This window comes from Apostichopus japonicus, chromosome 8 (genome assembly GCF_037975245.1).
Source record: "Apostichopus japonicus isolate 1M-3 chromosome 8, ASM3797524v1, whole genome shotgun sequence".
In the NCBI taxonomy this organism is placed as follows: domain Eukaryota; kingdom Metazoa; phylum Echinodermata; class Holothuroidea; order Aspidochirotida; family Stichopodidae; genus Apostichopus; species Apostichopus japonicus.
The window spans coordinates 37,924,471-37,947,005 of NC_092568.1; the positions used below are offsets into that span (position 1 = coordinate 37,924,471).

General features: G+C 36.8%; 2 protein-coding genes across 9 annotated transcripts in view; one reads left to right on the plus strand and one right to left on the minus strand.

Moving 5' to 3' along the window:
• Window positions 1-17,409, plus strand: part of LOC139971903 (disheveled-associated activator of morphogenesis 1-like) — an 81,463-nt gene extending 64,054 nt beyond the window's left edge. For all 7 annotated transcript variants that reach the window (XM_071978737.1, XM_071978739.1, XM_071978735.1 and 4 more), the window contains 13 exons: window positions 836-958; window positions 1,995-2,193; window positions 2,744-2,880; window positions 3,024-3,278; window positions 4,316-4,422; window positions 4,841-4,929; window positions 5,229-5,443; window positions 5,716-5,777; window positions 6,778-6,838; window positions 7,899-8,033; window positions 8,996-9,166; window positions 9,779-10,045; window positions 11,863-17,409. In XM_071978737.1, the coding sequence (XP_071834838.1) occupies window positions 836-958; window positions 1,995-2,193; window positions 2,744-2,880; window positions 3,024-3,278; window positions 4,316-4,422; window positions 4,841-4,929; window positions 5,229-5,443; window positions 5,716-5,777; window positions 6,778-6,838; window positions 7,899-8,033; window positions 8,996-9,166; window positions 9,779-10,042 (1,818 nt within the window). In that variant the 3' untranslated portion in view covers window positions 10,043-10,045; window positions 11,863-17,409. The remainder of the gene's footprint in view (window positions 1-835; window positions 959-1,994; window positions 2,194-2,743; window positions 2,881-3,023; window positions 3,279-4,315; window positions 4,423-4,840; window positions 4,930-5,228; window positions 5,444-5,715; window positions 5,778-6,777; window positions 6,839-7,898; window positions 8,034-8,995; window positions 9,167-9,778; window positions 10,046-11,862) is intronic.
• Window positions 17,410-17,761: 352 nt separating this feature from the next.
• On the minus strand, window positions 17,762-22,528 carry LOC139971911 (DNA-directed RNA polymerase II subunit RPB9-like). 2 transcript variants are annotated; one of them, XR_011794533.1, is made up of 6 exons: window positions 22,350-22,528; window positions 21,342-21,396; window positions 20,312-20,385; window positions 20,055-20,181; window positions 18,168-19,118; window positions 17,762-18,009 (listed from the first exon to the last, which is right to left on the minus strand). XR_011794533.1 is itself a non-coding variant. In XM_071978753.1 (5 exons), the coding sequence occupies exons 1-5, from the start codon at window positions 22,418-22,420 to the stop codon at window positions 19,056-19,058; spliced, it is 390 nt and encodes a 129-aa protein (XP_071834854.1). In that variant the 5' UTR covers window positions 22,421-22,528; the 3' UTR covers window positions 17,762-19,055. The 2 variants fall into 2 exon arrangements, 1 of the variants encoding a protein (XP_071834854.1); XM_071978753.1 differs by having other exon boundaries at window positions 17,762-19,118.
• Between the last annotated feature and the right edge of the window lie 7 nt (window positions 22,529-22,535).

Below are 22,535 nucleotides of genomic sequence, written 5' to 3' on the forward strand. Positions count from 1 at the left end.
TGAAAAAGTTATTTTTGGGGCTCCTATCCGTCCCCTCAGTTGCATCAATCTGTCAGTCTGGGTACAATGGTCAACCTATTACCAGCTTACACCCTCCCATGGAAAGAGATGCTAATTTCTGCTTTCGGAGTGAACCATTGAAAACCGCCCAAAATCCTCGGACTGTTTCTGAAAGAAAGTTTGCTTTTAACAAACATGTTATGTTGTAGGGAAATAATAAATGCACATTGTGATGATGAGTAATAAATTCATTAGGGTATGTGGAAATATTGCAGATTATATATCACTGATAATTGGGAAGCACTTGGGCATGCTAGTTCTATATGCAAACAACAAATGCAGGAGGTTTGGAATCAAGGTGTAAGGTGGTGGAGGGAGTTGATGCTAGAACCATCACAGTACTATGGCCTCTGCTGCAATGTTTGTGATGACATAGTCTTGTCAGGAACCTGTGTTATTGGTAGAGAGATGGGCTTTCTTGTTAATGCCTTTGTACATAAATTAGACAGGTTTTAAATCAAATGATTTACATAATGAAGACAGATCAGTCAGACAGTTACAAACATTAATGCAAATGTGAGCGACGTACTATATAGTTGGGATATTTGACATTTTGTTTACTTTACATGTCAACAGGTAAGGTAGTCATCCCTTCCACAAACCCCCTTTCCCATCCTATTTCCACATTTCCTATTATGTTTTCTGTTCTTTTAAACAGTTCATAGTTGCTTTATATCTTTACCTTGTTAGTTGGTAGTGTTTTTTCTCTGCGGTATTTTACCAGTGCAGCGTAGTTGGTCATCTTGTTCCCCACTTTTCTCTCCATTGTTAACAGGAGGAGGCCATGACAGCTCTACACGACATGGAGGAGAAACAGGAGAGGCAGAGGAAAGAACTGACTTCCACGAAGCAAGACAATGAGACACTTCAAGCTCAACTCCTGGAACTCAGAGCTATGGTAGGTTTTTATCTATATCTTAAAATGCTATCATCACCTTGTAAAGGATTGGCAAGTACTATCTGTGATGGGTTGCATTCGAAAGTGTTCTAATGCATTTAATATAGGCAGGCTTGATTCTTAGAGTAACAGCTGTAGTATGTTAAGTATTTTACTGTCATCTCTTGAACTTGTTCGAATCCAAAATACTTGCAGAGGTTGGTTCCAGAGGGGAACTGTGTCAAGAACTATCTATGAACTGTGAATCCTTAAATTCTGGTTGATGCCAGCCAGTCCCACAGAGATATGATGAATGGTTCATTGTCAAAGGTGGAACGGTATGAAAACATGAAAACCTATGAATCCATAAGACTTGCTCTTCAAAGTTGGGTAAAGAGGTAGGTTCCAGAGGGGAACTGTGTCAAGAACTATCTATTAACTGTGAATCCATAAATTCTGGTTGATGCCAGTCCCACAGAGAGGTGATGAATGGTTCCATGTCAAAGGTGAAACAGTATGAAAACATGAAAACCTATGAATCCATAAGACTTGCTCTTCTAATTGTTGGGTTAAGAGGTAGGTCCCAGAGGGGAACTGTGTCAAGAACTATCTATTAACTGTGAATCCTTAAATTCTGGTTGATGCCAGTCCCACAGAGAGGTGATGAATGGTTCCGTGTCAAAGGTGAAACAATATGAAATCATGAAAACCAATATATCCATAAAACTTGCGCTTCTAATAGTTTGGTAAAGAGGTTTGATGGCCAACAGGTGCAAAGTACCTTTCGAAAAGTTACATTCGTAGCCTGTGGTACAAATGGATATGCATGCGTAGAGTATTACCTGCAAGCACTTAATTACGCAAATGTAGTAATTTTTGGATGATCATTACTTCATGCAAATTAGTTTATGCAAAGTAATGAATTTTAGAGGAGTATAATGTTAAATTAGATGTCTTATTAGCTTTTGAAATTGGTCCTGCATTCCAAAGAAATCTTTTTGAGTAAACTTTAACATTTTTGCTTTAAACTGACTTCCAATTTTCTTTTCCCTATCAGATTGCTAGTGGCAAAATTGACACAAGTTTATCAGATGATGACAAGCTCAAAACAGGAAACTTACCAACCTCTCCAGTTGGTGGTCCTCCACCGCCACCCACTGGTGGGCCAATACCTCCACCTCCACCTCCGCCCATGATAGGAGGAGGCCCTCCACCACCTCCTCCTCCAGGAATGGGTGGGCCACCACCACCTCCAAGTGAGTTGGTTCAAATGTTTATGGTAGCCAGAATACATCTGAGAGGAATTAGTACTGTCCATCTTATTCAGTTCTTACATAGATGAATGTAATTTCTATCAGAGAATGTAAATCTGAATGAAACATCTCTAACAATGCATAAAGGGAACAGGGACTAATGGTCTTTATTAAGTTTTGTGAAGCAGTATTGAAGATTCTTAAGTTTCTCTCTTATAATTACCATATGGTATCTTGTGTACAAAACTGATATGCATATTTGCACTTCTGTAGCAATTTGATCATTTTGCATAAGACTTTCGCAATGCTATACAGGATTAATTATTCTGTGAGGAATGGAATTGCTTGAAGTTATTATAATTATTTGCAAATTTATCAAACTTAAATATACCTCTAAATTATCCTTTTACAACTTCTTAAATATATAACTTATGACATGTATAATTACATATATCACATATATTACATATAATTACATATATTATTACATATATAACTTATAACATAGCATACAGATGGTTAAAATGATTGCTTTGTCTTCCTTCTTTTCTAGTGCCTGGAATGGTAGGTGTAGCAAAGAAGAGGAAACCTCTGCCCAAGCCATCCAATCCTCTCAAGTCTTTCAACTGGTCCAAACTCCCCGATAAAGATCTTCCGGGCACTGTATGGTTGGACATTGATGAAACAAAGGTACAAAATACTCAACTTTTAAAACTAATGTTTCCGATTCAGTGACATCTCTTCGTAATATACTTTACCCAAAATCACCGGTATTTCTTTTTTATCCAATTTGGGTCTGCTAATGGACAAAATCATTTTCTGTTTCTGTGCAGACGATTAAACTCCTAGACTTTGGCGACTTTGACAAAAACTTCTCAGCCTACCAGAAGACGAGAACGGACGAAAGCGACGACGGATACGGAAGTTTCAAGCAGCAAAAACCGAAAGAACTCTCAGTCATTGACGGCAGGAGGGCACAGAACTGTAACATTCTGCTCTCAAAGATGAAAGTTACAAATGATGAGATAACAAAGGCAGTGATGACAATGGACACAGCTGAAAGTATTCCAAAAGATATGTTAGAACAGGTCAGTCTCTCTACAACTATAATCAATGATACTACTATCTCAACTATATATTGGATGTATTGATCCTGCATGTTTACCCATCATGCACCTGTACAAATGTAACCAGCTCAGCTGATAGTATTCCAAAAGATATGTTAGAACAGGTCAGTCTCTCTACAACTATAATCAATGATACTAGTATCTCAACTGTATATTGGATGTATTGATCCTGCATGTTTACCCATCATGTCCCTGTACAAATGTAACCAGCTCAGCTGAGAGTATTCCAAAAGACATGTTAGAACAGATCAGTCTCTCTACAACTATAATCAATGATACTACTATCTCAACTATATATTGGATGTATTGATCCTGCATGTTTACCCATCATGCACCTGTACAAATGTAACCAGCTCAGCTGATAGTATTCCAAAAGATATGTTAGAACAGGTCAGTCTCTCTACAACTATAATCAATGATACTGGTATCTCAACTTTATATTGGATATATTGATCCTGCATGTTTACCCATCACGCACCTGTACAAATGTAACCAGCTCAGCTGAAAGTATTCCAAAAGACATGTTAGAACAGGTCAGTCTCTCTACAACTATAAGCAATGATACTGGTATCTCAACTATATATTGGATATATTGATCCTGCATGTTTACCCATCACGCACCTGTACAAATGTAACCAGCTCAGCTGAAAGTATTCCAAAAGACATGTTAGAACAGGTCAGTCTCTCTACAACTATAAGCAATGATACTGGTATCTCATCTATATATTTGATTTATTGATCCTGCGTGTTTACCCATCATGCACCTGTGCACATGCAAGCAGCTCAGCTGAAAGTATTCCAAAGACGTGTTAGAACAGGTCAGTCTCTCTACAAATATAAGCAATGATACTGGTATCTCAACTATATATTGGATGTATTGATTCTGCATGTTTACCCATCATGCACCTGTGCATGTTTAACCAGCTCAGCTAAAATGAGTGAGCAGTATTTGTAGGACTTTTGTAGGACTAATGTTTGAATGTATCTGTTCTTAACAGATCTTGAAGTATGTGCCCACTCCCGAAGAGGTCAGTCTTTTGAGTGAGCACGCAGCAGAGAAGGATAACATGGCCGCAGCTGATAGGTTTATGTTTGACCTAAGCAGGTGAGTTTGTGAACTGGACTCTTTGACTATTGATCGTTAATTTTCCAAATGAAGCGTGTTAATAGTGTAGTTGAATGAGTGTCGAAACAGCTTTTGAGAAATTAATTTGACTTTTGTTTGAAACTTATCTTTCCAAAACAGTCAATAAATAGGCTGTCATTATCGAAGAAGAAAAAGTGAAACTAATTTTCATCAATGAAGCAGGTGAAATAAAACTTGATCATCAATGAAAAGGAGATTCCATGAAGGGTGCTCATGATTAGTAACATATAAAGAGGTGTTGTTGAATATGTATCAGTGAACTAAAGAATCAGTGTTACTTGTTCAGTATTTTAGTTGATATTATTCTTTCAATAAGCGGTGCCTTTTCGTTACTGAATTCATATTGTTACCATTTTCATTTGTACTTTTATTGCAGAATCGTGCACTTCAAACAAAGATTAAACTGTCTCTATTTCAAAAAGAAATTCCAGGAAAGAATGTCAGAATGCAAACCTAAAGTAGAGGGTAAGTGTCCTTGGTTTTGACAAACTGGAACGTTTACTGTGCCAGCAAATTTCCATTTCTTTGAGCATGCTCTTAAGCCACCACTCCTTGAGTACTTGGGCCACTTCTTAAGCCACTCCTGTACACAAACATCATTATATATGGAGGAACAAAAAAAAATACACATTTTACTTTAAGTGTATCTTTGTGACTATTTGAAATTTGGATGCAAGTTTTAGAAATGAGAACATTTTAGAGAACACAGGTTTTGCTTTGAATCAAGACATTTAACGGTTTTGTTCTGCCTTTCACGCCCTCAGCTGTAATGAAGGCATGCAGAGAAATTCAAACAAGTAAGAAGCTAAAGAAACTTCTGGAGATCATTCTAGTCTTAGGAAACTACATGAACAGAGGAGCAAGAGGGAATGCAGCTGGCTTCAGGATTAGCAGTCTGAACAAGATAGTTGATACAAAGTCCAGTCTTAGTAGGAATGTTACCATGCTGCATTACTTACTGGAAATGACAGAGAAGAAGGTACGTGTGGGTTCCCTCTCACCCTACCCTCCCCTCCACCTTCCCTCTCACCCCACCCTTCAGGGTTAGCAGTCTGAACAAGATAGGTGATACAAAGTCCAGTATTAGTAGGAATGTTACCTTGCTGCATTACTTACTGGAAATGACAGAGAAGAGGTACATGTGGGTTACCTCTCACCTAAGCAATGCCACATGGGAATGTTTCCTTTCCATCCTTTTACCAGCCAAAGTGCAGCTTAGATAATTTGTAAAGTTTGGTTTTCTCTTTTCAGTTTCCAGATGTTTTTAAATTAGATGAAGAATTAGCAACCATACCAGCAGCAGCCAGAGTCAAGTAAGTAGCACACTGAGTGGGTACATGCCCCTAGAGTAAGTAGCACACTATATGGGTAAATGCCCATAGAGAAAGTAGCACATTGTATGGGTACATACCCATAGAGTAAGTAGCACATGGGTACATACCCATAGAGTAAGTAGCACATCATATAGGTACATACCCATAGAGTAAGTAGCACACTATATGGGTACATGCCCATAGAGTAAATAGCACATTGTATGGGTACATACCCATAGAGTAAGTAGCACATCATATAGGTACATACCCATAGAGTAAGTAGCACACTATATGGGTACATGCCCATAGAGTAAATAGCACATTGTATGGGTACATGCCCATATAGTAAGAAGCACACTATATGGGTACATGCCCATAGAGTAAATAGCACATTGTATGGGTACATACCCATAGAGTAAGTAGCACATCATATAGGTACATACCCATAGAGTAAGTAGCACACTATATGGGTACATGCCCATAGAGTAAATAGCACATTGTATGGGTACATACCCATAGAGTAAGTAGCACATCATATAGGTACATACCCATAGAGTAAGTAGCACACTATACGGGTACATGCCCATAGAGTAAATAGCACATTGTATGGGTACATACCCATAGAGTAAGTAGCACATCATATAAGTACATACCCATAGAGTATTAGTAGCACACTCTATGGGTGGATTCCCATAGAGTGAGTAGCTCACTGAATGTGTACATTACCGTTGAGTATATAGCACACTATATGGGTACATATCCGCCGAGAAAGTAGCACATTGTATGGGTACACACTGGTCGAGTAAATATCACACTGAATGGATAGAACACCATGAAGTGTAGAGGTGGCAAGGGATAGTGAATCATTCTAAAGAAGCTTGGCAGCAAAGTGAGCATGTTACCTGGCAATCACAATTATAGACTTGACATTGTACAAACTTCGCATTAATATTTTCTTATGACTGTTGAAATTGTCTATTTCTATGAATCTTTCTTGCAGTCTTGGGGAACTTGAAAAGGACATGGCCGTCTTGCGAAATGGTCTCACTGAACTTGAAAATGTAAGTGTAAAATAGGAAAAGGGCCTTTTACTGCAGAGTAGCATAAGTAGCATAAGAGATGACTAAATTACATCACAGAGGACCGAGTCACTTTAGTGAGAACATGAATACTCTGTACAGGAGCATAATATGTTTATAATCACATTACATTCCAAACTCTGAAGTCCATCTTGTGTTTGAAATAGAATTGATCAGAAACCAATAATTATATAGCATGACTTGATTGAGATTGATCATAACAGATTGCACCAGTTGAGACAATGTTTTCTATATTGTATTTTCCATGTCCAGCTTCAAAGCACTCACACTGACAGTATAAGCAGTATGAATATTTATGTTTCTGTCATACTGTTCATACTGTCAGTGTTGGTGCTTTGAAGCATGATGCAAGAGGACAGTATGGAGTGGGTTATTAGCATTGGAAAATTGTCCCAACTAGTTGTAGGTTGATAGTTGATCTCAAAATTTCCAAGAACTGTAATTGCTACATATTTTGACCTTGACAACGTTTGAATGATGAAGTTCGACGTGTGTGTATTCATTTCCTATTATGTTAGCTTTACACTATTGATTAAGACAGTGTAACACCTGTATTCATTTCCTATTATGTTAGCTTTACACTATTGATTAAGACAGTGTAACACCTGTATTCATTTCCTATTATGTTAGCTTTACACTATTAATTAAGACTGTGTAACACCTGTATTAATTTCCTATTATGTTAGCTTTACACTATTGATTAAGACAGTGTAACACCTGTATTCATTTCCTATTATGTTAGCTTTACACTATTGATTAAGACAGTGTAACACCTGTATTCATTTCCTATTATGTTAGCTTTACACTATTGATTAAGACAGTGTTACAACTGATATGGAATTTTCAACTACCCATGTGTGGAGACATATATTTTTGTGAATAAAGCTGTAAGAAACGTTTTCATTCCAAAACTTATTTTGAACGGTTGGTGATGGTGATCTGCAAGAGTTATTTTCCTGAAGAGAAGTTTGCAAAGTTGACAAGAGGTTTAAATGCCTGCTCTCTCTCTATTTCCAAATAGGAACTGACTTTCCAGAAGAGCCGTCCAACTCAAGACAGAGGGGACAAATTTATTTCTGTGATGGGTGATTTCAAGACAGTTTCCTCAATCAGCTTCAACAAACTCAATGACTTACTATCAGATGCCACAGAAAGGGTGAGTTATTTGTGTCATTGTGGAACATTAATGTTCGTGAAAAGTCATCCCCTATCCCACCCCCCCCCCACATGAATTCAAATTTTCAATCTTTAAGACATATGCCAAATCTCAATCTTCAAAAAGGCTCCAATTTAAAACGAAAATCAAAATTTGTCTGCAAGTCTTGTTATAGAATCTAAGGTTGAATCAAAGTATTTGGTATGTGAAGGCTTCCTCAAGAAATTTGCAGCATCCTCACTCACCCTGTTATATGATTGAACCAGTGATAGTAAAGTTAATCAGTTGCTGAAGTTAGAAGTTTCCTGCCTGATGAAGTTGAAGAACGTCCAACCAATACAAACTGTATCCAGAAACACACTTATTACCTTTATTATCTTTTCTAAGCTATGCTTGGTTGGAAAACCTTGTTGGGCCTTCTTCACAGCAGTTGTTCAGTTCATGTATATCTTTATTGGTCATGTAGAGAAAAGTCTGTATGTAGGGAGCTGGGAATGATTGGACAGCTTAAAATAAGCGTGAGATAAAGGTCTTACTTGAAATGAAAGGGGTTAATAAACTTTCTTAGATTTTGATTTGATTGTAGTGTTAATGATTAAGTAGGCAGGTGTTAAGGAATGGTGGCATTAAGTCACGTGGCTACTGTCAAAGAGAATTACCAACATGATAGTTTCAAGGTTTGATTAAAATATCAACTTGCCAAGTTTTTCATGTTGATTGAAGACCTCAAGAGTCATTGAGCAAAGTTTAGGAAATCTTTTTATTTTTAATTTTGTTAATATTAGGAAATTAAGATAATTATGATAATTGGGATTAATAGGTAAGATAGGACATTAATAAGAATAGGGGATTGTGTCAAAGACCTTTACTGTAGGTGAAGTTTAGCTTGCTCTGCATAGGTTTATTGTAATTTTGGTCAGGTATTATTTTTCAATTCAAGTAAATTTTTTTTTATCTTGCAGTATCAAAAAGTATGCAAACTATATGGGGAAGATCCTACCAAGGTAACTCTGGAAGAGTTCTTCCAAATCTTTGACCAGTTCATGCAGTCATTTGGAGATGCTAAAGTTGATAATATTAACTTCAGGAAGAAGAAGGAGGAGGAGGAGAAGAGAGCAAGATTAGAGGCTGAGGTAAGCAAAGAGGGCAACACACTGGTCACAAGGGTGGGGAGAGGGGGAAGGGGGCAGGGAGGAAGAGGAGGAACTAGGGATGAAATTGTTTGGGATTAGGATTAGTGATATTCTGAAATTATAATCATCAGTATAACTCAAGGTGATGAATGGGGGGGGGGGGGCTTTGGTGTAAAGGAGCAGTCTCGTGGTTGTATGCTAGAAAAATAATCGTAGGGACATGTCTCAGTAATTTCAATGGTTTTAGTCAGGTCACTTCATGGTGGAAAAGTTAGGCAAAGAATGAAATTATTACAAGAAATGTTTCCCGAAAGGGGCATCTACTGGTGTTGTGTTCAAGAGATTTTGTGATGCAGTTGACATTCCAAAAACTCAGTAGTGGTTGCGATCACTGTAATCCCCACACACAGCAATTTATGTTTTGTTGGGAACTGGTTACATCAAAGGCCTTGATTTTCCTGTTTTTATCACCATATATAAAGCATTATTGTTCATGGAAAACTAGCATAAAAGTATAGTCTTTTTGTCAGAAAAAACAGGAAGTGCTATCTTTCGCTTTTACTAGTTCCCTTTGATGAGTTTTTTTTTGCCTTCCCTTTATCTTCGAAACAGAGGTTGGAAAGAGACAAATTAAGGAAAGCAGCTCGCAAGGCCAAATCTGGCAAGAATGGGGAAGGCGAGTTTGACGATTTGGTCTCAGCGCTGAGGAACGGTGAAGTATTCGGGGAGGACATGGTGAAGATGAAATTAAAGAAAGGAAAGAAGATATCACTAAATAGTGGATCTGCAGCTTGGAAGAATGGAGAGGATAGGGAGAGAATGGGACGAACAGCAGTGGTTACATCACAGCCAGGGAGAACCACAGTGGCAATGTAAAAGGTACAAGATACAACGACACTGGGGTATCATGCTTAGTTTAAATATCATTTGTAAAGAGCAGTGGTGATATCACAGCCAGGGAGAACCACAGTGGCAATGTAAAAGGTACAAGTTACAACGATACTCGGGTATCATGCTTAGTTTAAATATAATTTGTAAAGAGCAGCGGTGACATCACAGCCAGGGAGAACCACAGTGGCAATGTAAAAGGCACAAGATACAACGATTCTCGGGTATCATGCTTAGTTTAAATATAATTTATAAAAAGCAGTGGTGACATCACAGCCAGGGAGAACCATAGTGGCAATGTTAAAGGTACGAGATACAACGATACTCGGGTATCATGCTTAGTTTTAATATAATATTAAAAAAAGCAGTGGTGTCATCACAGCCAGGGAGAACCACAGTGGCAATGTAAAAGGTACAAGATACAACGGCACTCTGGTATCATGCTTAGTTTAAATATAATATGAAAAAAAGCAGTGGTGACATCACAGCCAGGGAGAACCACAGTGGCAATTTAAATAGTACAAGATACAACGACACTCTGGTATCATGCGTAGTTTAAATATAATATGAAAAAAAGCAGTGGTGACATCACAGCCAGGGAGAACCACAGTGGCAATGTAAAAGGTACAAGATACAATGACACTCTGGTATCATGCTTAGTTTAAATATAACATGAAAAAAAGCAGTGGTGACATCACAGCCAGGGAGAACCACAGTGGCAATGTGAAAGGTACAAGATACAACGATACTCGGGTATCATGCTTAGTTTAAATATAATATGAAAAAAAAAAAACAGTGGTAACATCACAGCCAGGGAGAACCACAGTGGCAATGTAAAAGGTACAAGATACAATGATACTCGGGTATCATGCTTAGTTTAAATAGAATTTGTAAAGAGCAGTGGTAACATCACAGCCAGGGAGAACCACAGTGGCAATGTAAAAGGTACAAGATACAACGACACTTGGGTATCATACTTAGTTTAAATATAATTTGTTAAAAGCAGTGGTGACATCACAGCCAGGGAGAACCACAGTGGCAATGTAAAAGGTACAAGATACAACGACACTCGGGTATCATGCTTAGTTTAAATATAATTTGTTAAAAGCAGTGGTGACATCACAGCCAGGGAGAACCACAGTGGCAATGTAAAAGGTACAAGATACAATGACACACAGGGATTATGCACAGTTTAAATATAATTTTTAATATTTGCCAAGGAAATCTTTGGCTTACTACTGTTTATTGGTAAACAATGGATTGTCTATAGATCACATGAGGTCAATTAATAGTATAATCTGCAGACATGTTTTAAGGGATTGTTGTGGTTGTTTCCACAGTCTTGACTGGTGAATTGGTGTATGTACAAAGTAAAGAGGATATTTTGTATATAAACCTCCTTGGTTTGATGACAGTCAAATAATGTATGCTTTAGCCCTAACAGATCTAGCTAATAGAGCTAGCCATATGCAATAGAGAGAACCTAAAACCTCACTCTATCTAGATTGAGTAATATGCAGGGTGGGAGAGTAGGTTGCTCAAGCTTAAGACCTGAAGGGCATGTGTTACCCATCAGTGCAAGATTTCTTAACCGTTACTGTATCCTTCGGATGCCAGATTGAATATTTCTGTGGGTAGGATTTAACCCGGCACAGGCAGTCTATTGAGAGCTAGTGATATGTAGCGTATCCTAACAGCGAAAGAATCTCCTATGGCTCGAATCGTAGTAAATATTACCCTGTAGAAAAAGGTGAGATGGTTTTAAGTGTGAGTAATTTGATTAGTTCTTGCATCTATCATCTCAACAGGTTTGCTGACTAGTGAATGGTGAATCACAGAGAGAGACAGAGAGAGAGAGTGAATTTGATGAGCTCTGCTGCTTGCATCGCAGGAGGTCGATCAACTCATGGGACGATGATCAGGGGCGACATCTTTAACATTTTCAAAGTGTCCGATTGGTCAACCGGGTCCTGCTGTATGGATCAGAAATACATGTGTGGTAATCTACTTTAACCTGCTGTTGTACGTTATCAATGGATTCCAGTAGCGACACTCATCAGAAAAAAACTGTAAGATTAACAGCAAGTTAATCAGCCAGCAGTGATTATTATTTTCTTCTTAAAAATGTGAACATGGTAAAAGACAAGTTTTGCTGTACTTGAAGGTCTGTATGTTATGTCATTTACTTTTTCAGGCTCAATAGGGTTAGTTCAGTTATAAAGTACGGTTTTTGACCAATAGTGGAAGTGGCCTTGCTTTTACTTGTGTGTCTGTTGTGGGGCTTCATTCATCTGTTTATATTTGCTTTGCTAAAGCCTATGTCCTATGGTTAGAGCATGAGAATAGTTCATAATTCAATTTGTACTGATGAGCAAGAGTTTAGCTACAAAATGCACAAGGCAGATGGTTTTTTTGATGGCTGACGGGAGAATATCTGTGAATTATTGTGAATTGACTGCTTGTTCTTCATTATAGTTGAATTTAACCTGGCATGAAGAAATGCTCCTAATATCAAAATGATATTGAGTTGCAAACCAGTTTTTGCTGTAGAATGCAACTGGCTGACATTTGTCGCTAAATTATCGCCGAACTGCAATTCTCACAATCCGGTTGTATCACATATCTGCACTGCCCTCTGCCTGTATATACAGTAGTACTTCACTGCCTTTACATAACAAACACTGTCTAGCGTCATGTAGTATTTTTTTAATGTTAATCGTTTATGCAGTAGTCTCTGATTTTCTATTTGCAATGTTTATTAAAGCAAAATCAGATTAAAACTGCCCCTTTGGGAGCATATAGAGCTAGCCATGCATTTGTAACTTCCATTTCTTAAATGTACAATCACTATTCAATTGCTTAGCATCACAACATGTACTCAGGAATTAATCTGGAAAGCATGTATGGAATTTAAAATTCTATGAAATGAGTTACAAAGATGATTTGTAGAGAGAAGTTCCGATAGTTATTACCCTACTTTAGTGACATGATTACAAGCACTCTTCAGAGACCAAATTGTTATGGAAGATAAACCTGTCTATACAAAACCTAAAGACTACACCAACATTTGAAGAGCATTGTAACGAATCAATTCATTTTCTTGATTAAGTTAGAAGTATTTTGAACAATTTTCTGGACTCGTTGACTCCAGTTACTGTGTGACGAGAATCTTAACTTTTTAAGCCAGTTCTTTGTTGAATATCAACAGATGTCACATATTAAGCGATATCTTTTTTTCTTATCAGGTTTTATAGCACTCTCGTCCATTAAGACTAGGCTTTCATATCCTAACATATTACTTTAGCAGGCTGCTCTATAGACAGCTCAAAGAATAACGTTGACGGTTTTGTATGTTTTCAGAGAGATGATTACCTCTCCGGCTTACATTATTTATTGACAATAGGCATTGCAACGAAAGATGGTTAGCTTACACCTCATATTAAACAAAGCTCCTTGTGTTATTTTGCCAGGTGCTTATACCTTATAGATGATTGAATATCATTCCTTCTTCCCTTTTCCTATCAAAATGGCTTGTACAGACTTTCTATATCGTGTTAACCCTTACAATTAAGTCAAGTAAAGTTTGCCTTAGTTTCTGCATTCTCAATCCTTTTGGTAATATTTACAGTAGGAGATCAAGGGTGTGAGGATGGGGAGAGAGATAAACATCCCCCTCTCTCAACCTCACACAAAAGCATTTATTAGCACAACCTTGCATTGAGACCTAATTATATACCTCATTTATAGTCTAAATTTGTCTCAGAAGGCACCACTTGACATGTTATTTTTTCTTCTGGGGAGGACCCTCACCCCCCCCCCCCCCTCTACATGGGAGTTGTCTACAACGACCCCAGTGTCAAACTCCCTCCTTAAATAGAGGCCTGGATCTACCCTTGTTATTTTGTGAGCCTAGCTGTGTGGTCATAGACTTGATAACAATCCTTGGGCTTTGCTACATACTGTTTCATTCAAATAAAATCACAAGTGAGATACTTTCACCATTATTCCTCACAACTTAAAGCTCTAACAAAGGCTGCTTTAACAAACCCTTCAAATTTTCTTGTCAGTTGTATTGTTAACTTGCTCAATGGAGCAAATGAAGTGCTTTGTAAAGACTGAATAGTAAAACAATCTAGCATTTAGGGTTCCGACCCAACAAACTGCTTAATTGAAGATATATTTGTTAGGTAGTTCATACATTAACGTGTCACTTTTTCTCTCGGAAATATTGGTAGCTGTCTTTGTCTAGAGCAAGTCTAGTTGTGTATTGAAATTCGGTGTTAGTGCTAGTAGCAAAAATCACTCATAAAATATCAACAACTTTAAGAAGGCACAAACCACTCATGGAAAATCAAGAACTTTAAGAAGTATATGAGGCATGTTGAGTTACTGCACTAAGAATATTCATTAAAATGATTGATCTGTCCATCAAAGGTTTGATCCCAAAACTTACTGATGTCATTATTTGTAAGTAATGAAGTGATCAATTTCAGACAAGTATCTTGGGAGGGGGGGGCGGGGTTAAATGCATTAGAAATGGAAAAAAAATGAAAAAAATAGTAATTAAAAATAAGTAAGAATGTGCTGCAGTTGTGCCTGAAAATTATAAAGTGAAGTTATAAATCTAACCAAAGAAAAATCTGTCAAATGTTGCTTTAATATAGGCTGCAAAAAGTTAACCAATAATTGTTCAGTCTTAAAGAGAGACATGTTTGCAGAGGTTAAATGTTTGAGCCATTTAAGAGTTTCATCATTGAAACTGCCACAGGATCTAAAAGTACAAAAAAAATGAATCCATAATTTCTTCACATAATCACAAGAGTGAGTATTGTAGGAGTAACCCTTTGTGTGAGCAGTGGTAGGTGTGATTTTGTTTAAGTGTGTCTTAAGCAGGAGTCTAGGTTGGATTCAGCTTTTTCAGTCCTGATAAGTAGTAAACAACACGGTGGACAGCATTAAACAACAAGATGGACAGTATAAAACGAACATATTTTGTATTCCAGTCACAGTATGTCTGCGTAATGTAAGAACAAACAGAATAAACAAAAATTGAGAAAGTCTGTAAAACCAGTGTAACAAATTACTGAATGCTTAGTTGAGAACTTGGGAAGTCATGTTAATGTTCTGTAGTGATAATTGTTTAGGCCTATGAGAGAATTCCAAAAATTTGATTGATTTTTTTTTGGTGGAAAAATAAAAAACAAATTTTTTTACCATTTTTTTAATGACAAAAAAAATTGTCATTTCATATGAAACCTGGAGTCCTGCTTGAGATAGTTTTGTCCTTATTTTGAATTTGAGATTTTGAGTTAAAACCCACAAAAAGGTTTTCCGATATTGAGGTTGTGAATTTGTGAAATTAGGATTAAAACAACCAAAGTTATCTGGAATCGTAGTTTCTTAATTTGAGGTAAATTTGGGTTTAAGCTCACGAAAAGTTTTCCTATATAGAAATTGTGATTTGGAGATACTTGGTTTAAACGACTAAAAGTTGTCTGGTATCGTAGTTGTTAATTTAAGATATTTTGGTTTAAACCAACAAAGGTTTATCCGATATCATTTTTGTTTATTGGAGATATTTGGGATTAAACACCCCAAACTTATCTGATATTGATTGTATATGAGATAAGTTTTCAGATAAAGAGAGAGTGCTGTATCTGCAATTATTTATACCGGTGTCTGGTGCAAGGAAAAGAGAATTTCCTGTTTATAAGTTATGTTTTTATATATTTGTTGTATATTCCTTGTAATGTTTCACCACTGCCTAAGAATTTAGAGTTTTATGGAATTGACTCTTCCTCCCTTTTTTTATGCATTTTGTAAAAAGAGAAATACACTTGTCTGTACAATTGCTTTTTTCTTCCATGTATTCAGCTCATTTAAAGTTGCATTTAACTCCCATCATAGAATATTATTTATTGTCTAATTAAAAAGGAAAAAAAAAGGCCCTGTCATAATGTGAAATTGTTTGTGAGATATATATGACTCAATCGAATCAGTTTTCAGTGGAAAAGTTTGCTAAAGTTGGTGGACAATTTTGCTGGTTTCTCTACTTTGATTGTATCAAAGAGGAAGGGATAATGCTGGCTGATATGAGTCTCTGTTCTTGATATGTGTGCACAGTTGTATAATCAAAGTTGGTGGGGTGAGGGGTGGGGAAGGGGAGGGGTGGGGGAAGGGTGTGGGAAGGGGTGGGGATGATGTAGGTGGCTGAGAAAGATAAAGTGGTACTCCCTTAATTGAAAAAAATGTATTCTGGTCAATAATTCAATTTCAATAAATCTAAGCTGTACAGGATTGTGGGAACACAAAGGAACTTAAATTTTCCTGAGAATAAGAAAAGATCTGTTTGTCACCTTAAGTTTGTCAATATTAAGAGTTGAATGGGGGATGTCATTAATGGTGGGAAATGGAGTAACATTTGTTGAATGTGCTTTTGATGTAAGTAAAGCCTCCATAGAGGAGGGAAATGGACCATAAGCAGTCTGGGATTTATGTCCAATACCATGTTGGTCAGTATCACCATACTTCATTTCAATAGGTGATGTTCCTACAAACGAGTTATTGGCTGAAGTTAGCTGGTTGTCTTTTAAATAAAGATTCAAATATAGTTACCTAAATTCATGTTTCACTAATACCATCGCCAATACTCCTGAGGGGGTACAACAGTATCTCTATAGTATATCTAACGCACAAAAGTGACAGAATTGTGAAGCTCATGGCTTTGTTTAAGAAACTCACTGTAAATTTAACTGTTTATATGTGGGCATTAAATGATTTCATTTTTCCCTATCCTCTCAGAGGCTGTTATATTTCAATATTTGGAAGCGACAGTCCAATTTAATTGGGTCACTGCATACTAATGAAGCTCCAGTGGTTTTCCAATAGAGTTTATTAAAGAGGTCTATCATACCAATATACAAAGGTATACTATAATACCATAATACAAAAGGTTTACCATAGCACATTGAGGCTATGCCCACTTATATCTGTTTTTTTTTTAAGTATCTTCTCCAATAGGAACATGTTAAATTTGTGAGGAACAGTTAAAAAAGTGGTTATTATATTATTTTCATATCATCACCGCTTTGATATTTTATCCTGAATCGTTTGTAAATTGGCATTTCCTCTTCTTAGAATGTTTTGTACGCAGTGGCTTTTCTTGATTAACAGAAAGAAAAAAAAAGTTGATAATTGTAAACTTAAATATGTACAAGGGGGAAAAATGTTAAAAATTTGTGTTAAATTTTTCTGCAATATGTTTTTAAAGTTAAGTACTGAAGGTATTCCTCGTCTTGTTAATATACTCGTTACACACAAGCGTTAATATTAAAAATATGAAAAGTGCTAAAATATTTCCTTCAGGTGTGGTACTTTTTTTTGTGTTTCTTTGGTTTATTCTAGGGATCATTGTCTGAGGTTTAGTTTCCTTGACAGAACTTGATGAAAGAAGCAACCACTTTTTTAAGTTGCTCAAACCCAATTTTTCCCCCCAAGAAAAAGAAAAAATTGATATCTCTATCACAACCTTAATCATGCTGGGGTGGGGGATTCTTTGAAGGGTACAGGATGATACCCAGCCATCATGATTGGTCTGATGTGATAGAGATGATTGTCAAGCACAACTTCCTCAAAATTAGTAATTTAGGTTACCACAGATTTAATCTCACCTAACATTCATAAGAGTTTGATTAAAATGAAGCGTAATTAATGTTACTCAATTTATTAAAACAAAGATTGAAAAGTTCATTGAACATGCCTGACATCATTAATTTCAAACAAGATTGTAAATTTTAGTCATCAAAACTGTCAGAGCTTCACCCACCAAAATAAATTCAGTAACATTTCTGTGACTTCCCAGGGTGTGGTGTCTGTTACTGCAGAAATCCTGTAAACATTAGACTTGGTATTTACTAAATGTCCCATCCAGTAGTGTAAATAATACCAAGTCAAACCTGCACTCAACCACATTAGACTTGGTATAACTATTTACTATATATCCCATCCAGTAGGGTAAATAACACCAAGTCAAACCTGCATGCAACCACATTAGACTTGGTATAACTATTTACTATATATCCCATCCAGTAGGGTAAATAATACCGAGTCAAACCTGCACGCAACCACATTAGACTTGGTAGTTACTATATGTCCCATCCAGTAAGGTAAATAATACCAAGTCAAACCTGCACTCAACCACACTGGACTTTGTATTTAATATCTGTCCCATCCAGTAGAGTAAATAATACCTAGTCAAACCTGCACTCAACCACATTAGACTTGGTATTTACAATATGTCCCATCCAGTAGGGTAAATAATACCAAGTCAAACCTGCACGCAACCACATTAGACTTGGTAGTTACTATATGTCCCATCCAGTAAGGTAAATAATACCAAGTCAAACCTGCATGCAACCACATTAGACTTGGTATAACTATTTACTATATATCCCATCCAGTAGGGTAAATAATACCAAGTCAAACCTGCACGCAACCACATTAGACTTGGTATAACTATTTACTATATATCCCATCCAGTAAGGTAAATAATACCAAGTCAAACCTGCACTCAACCACACTGGACTTTGTATTTAATATCTGTCCCATCCAGTAGAGTAAATAATACCAAGTCAAACCTATGTTCAATATCAGCAAAGTAATGACATCATTTGAAGCATTGAAACCAAGCATGTAAGACTTAAGGCTAACACTTCAGCCGGTCAAAGGTTAGGTGGCCTCACCAAAGATGAATCCATGATTTTGGATCTGAAATTCTACCAACGATGAAAGATGTTTCTTGGAAGGTTTGTACCAGCTCTACAGACAGGCCTTTCTGATTCCCACATTAATACAAATACTGCTCTGTTTATCAAGTCCTGCAGTGCAGTGTATGCAGATTGCTGTTTATCAATGTGATATATCAGTACATGTTCATAGCTGGTAATGATTGGCACTGATGCCTCTGTGTTATTGTCCTCACAGCCATGGGAGCCTCATACCACTAATCAGTGTATCTGTGTTGACACGTTGGGTTACAACATACATAGTACAATCTCATTCCTTCCTGTAGGGAAATACAAAGAAAAACAAAACAGTTGGTTATAGCAAATCTTCTACCAACAGGAATGACAATGTTTAAGTTACATGACCATAACATACTGTTATTTTCTGCATAATTACTATTAAGAGAATCAAACACACATTTCACAATGTAGATATACCAACAAACAGCTGCTCATTTGTACTGTATTTTACTCCAAGGAAATTTAAATAAACAGCAAATAAAGACCATGGAATTATTACACCAGACCTCGAAATTTGGACTATTTACTGGCTAAGTGCCAGATTGAGCGTGCTGTTTGCCAGTAGATAAAAAGGCACAAGCAACTATCTGCCAGTAGACATTAAAGGAATAATGAATATAACATAATCAATGGCGGCTTTCTGTGTATTGTGGTGAGGCCTTGGGAGCCAATTGAAAATTAGATAGCTTTGAGGTTACTGAATACTATAAATTGTCTTCGAAACCCTGCCTTCGTTATTCCTTTAAGAACTTAACACATACAGTAGTAAGTTGATTAACTGATCATCAGTCAAAGAATCAGCATGTCTTGTGCATTACAGCTTATTATCAGCAAACATTATTGGACTGCTCTCTAAAGCCTGTACGGTCACTGATGTATGTCTTTATGCAGGAAAATGCCAGTAAGAATGTGATTTTAGATAATAGAAGTTTTAAGCACTGGCACTAGAAAATAGCTAAGATGGTGAAATTCTAGGCCTGTAAAATTCCTTTGCAACTTTAACAATAATATGCTTGATATTTATATAGTACTAATTTTAGTTCGTTGTATGAATTTCCTAAATGAAGCTTAAATGGTCTTACGACAGCAATAGCAACTTGAGTGAATCTGTTTGGAAATATAAAATGGATATCAAATGCAACTGCTTAAAAAAGTTCCTCTTTAATTTTGATATATTGTTTGGGGACCAATTTTACCTCTGCTCTGTTGGTCTGGGACTGGAAGAATACTGCTTCTTTGTTCCTACACTGTGGGCAAGGATGGTCCTCTGTCCTGGGAAGAGTGGGGTCAGCTATTACATCACCGACTATCTGCGTCAGCTCACTGGAAAGTAAGAGGTAAACTACACCATGGTGGAATGTGGATAGCAGAACAATCTTGTATAGACTTTACAATGAGCAGCAACAATATACATGTACAAAAGGCATTAACAACAGATGAAGAAATAACTTACTCGACTTCATGGGTAACTTTGTTCACATACACACACATGTTATCAGCCTCCTGTTGAAAGTCGCAGTTCCGACACTAAGAAAGATGAAGAACGAATGTCAACAAATGGTGAAATAATTTTGATATTGCAAAAAGTGGCAACGGACACTGAGTTCATGAGAAAATATCATAGCAACTGATTAAATGAATCCATATACAAGAACTTTACTAACCAAAACAATTTAGCAACCAAACTCTGGTAAATGAAACAATATTATTGACCACAAGTTGAGAGAATGTTCTTATGCTAATACCTCCCTATAGTTTATACTGCCCTCTCTTTCAATGTGCACCTGTGGAGGGTGCTAACAGATATAAATCTTTCTAATAGAAACAGGTCATTCATAAGTACTTAGACAGTATTGTCAGTGTAAGTTTGATTTGAAGTGAACATGAAAGTACTGTCTTTAGAGAGTGTTTCAATTGGGTACAGTTACTGTAACACTTCTACAAACATGAATAAATTTTACCTTGATGTTCCGGTAAAGTACTGTATCGTGTCAACATCTACATTTTGTTAAATTTCATCTTTATTGTCTGTAATTCCCAAGGCATGATCAGCCCCCCACCAAATTATCAACAATTCTTGGAGAGGAAAACCTACCGTTGGGATGATAATCAAACACAATGCTTATATTTTTACCTGCCAGTTCTGTTTGAAATCCGAGCCAAAACAAACAAATCTCTGTTGCTATATTCAATGATCTTTTGTCAGTAAATTTTATCATTGTTTTATTTTCATGGGTAGGAAGATGAGTGCTGTCATATCCACAAATTTTACAAGAATTCAAAGTCAGCTCCAGAAATGGAGGAATTTCCAATTATCAGTTAAACCACCTGAATATTCTAAACATCAGCAATGAGCGGTATAAGTTTCTACCTCCTATAATTTTTGTTTTGCAGAGGTGTACACGTTGCTGTAGGCAGGCTAGGACTTCTGAAATGTTAAGTGAGGATGGAGAAACCAGAGGTATCACACGAGGTATACTTACTGCATATAACAAGATCTTGTTTTCTTTGTCTTCTTTGGGATATAACATATTGTTACTGAAAGAGAAAGACACCAAAGTACCAAAGGGACAATTCATTATCAATTTCAAACAATGACAAGTGTTGGAAAACCTTGTTTAATTTCCTGCGAATATACTTCAAACAACTGCCGATTTCTTGCTGATGTTCGCGCAGGGCCCCGGTGGGGTCAAGGGGTGGAACCCCTTGTGGGGGCCCAGGGGGAGAAAGCCACCGAAAAATGTTGGTATATTTGCGTGTCTGGCGATAAAAAATTTGCAGTTGCGGATGCAAAACTTTTTTAATTTACATGGTCACGAAACTGGTGAAAATTTTAAAAATGACAAGCTATATTATGTTATAAAATGAAAAGAGAATTAATCTGTATTAAATTATGTAACAAGTTAAACTTACAGAACTTCCAATATTATGAAACAAGAATCGTTTGGCAAAGCTCCGATTCTAGACTGCCTTACAATGATAAAACAGTAGGCTAGGGAGCTATTGTACAACCTGAAATAAAATGTTGACTGGAACACTGTGTTTAACTCTAAATATTGCTCCAATCTGATTCTTCCATTTATTATAACTGTGTAACTGGGCCCTTAGTCTTAGGCCTAATGAGAACCACACAAAACCTGGCTACAGTCTGTGATGTTTTAAAGATTCTTTGCTCACATTATTTCTGTAACTAAAATCTGTGTCATTCTCAAAATATTTGAGAACAAACAAGTAAAATGAGTCTTATCTACAGAAGACATTTTTTGTTATTATAACTGGAATTTTTTTAATATCAAATGTGTACTGATCTCTGCTTTTCTTTCTCCGGATTTTGTAAAGTAGGGTTATATTACATCACGATTCTGTGAAGCTCTGACCCTGTTTCGCTTAACTAGTCCTGTTGTAAACCAAACTGTTAGTGTTCCAAAGTTGGCTATTGCTCAGCACTACGGCAATCCTAAGACTAAAACCACAATTCTCGATCAACTAACCATTCTTGGCAAAACTTGATGCCAACGAAACTTGGGCTTTTTTCATTGGATTCTTGGCGTTCAAAATCCATTCTTCCAAGTATGGGTTTGATGTAAAAGTGCAATCTTCAATCTTCTTCAGTATGCTGTACGTCTTCCAGCGTTATTTCGACGGGACAGTGTGCTTAACGCGAGTAATGCAAACTC

Coding starts and splice junctions, on each gene's coding strand:
- LOC139971911 (XM_071978753.1), bottom strand. CDS start 22,420: ATGGATTTTGAACGCCAAGAATCCAATGAAAAAAGCCCAAGTTTCGTT. Junction 20,182..20,311: donor AAAGTTACCCATGAAGTCGA/GTAAGTTATTTC, acceptor CTTACTTTCCAG/TGAGCTGACGCAGATAGTCG. Junction 19,119..20,054: donor CCCAGACCAACAGAGCAGAG/GTAAAATTGGTC, acceptor ATTTCCCTACAG/GAAGGAATGAGATTGTACTA.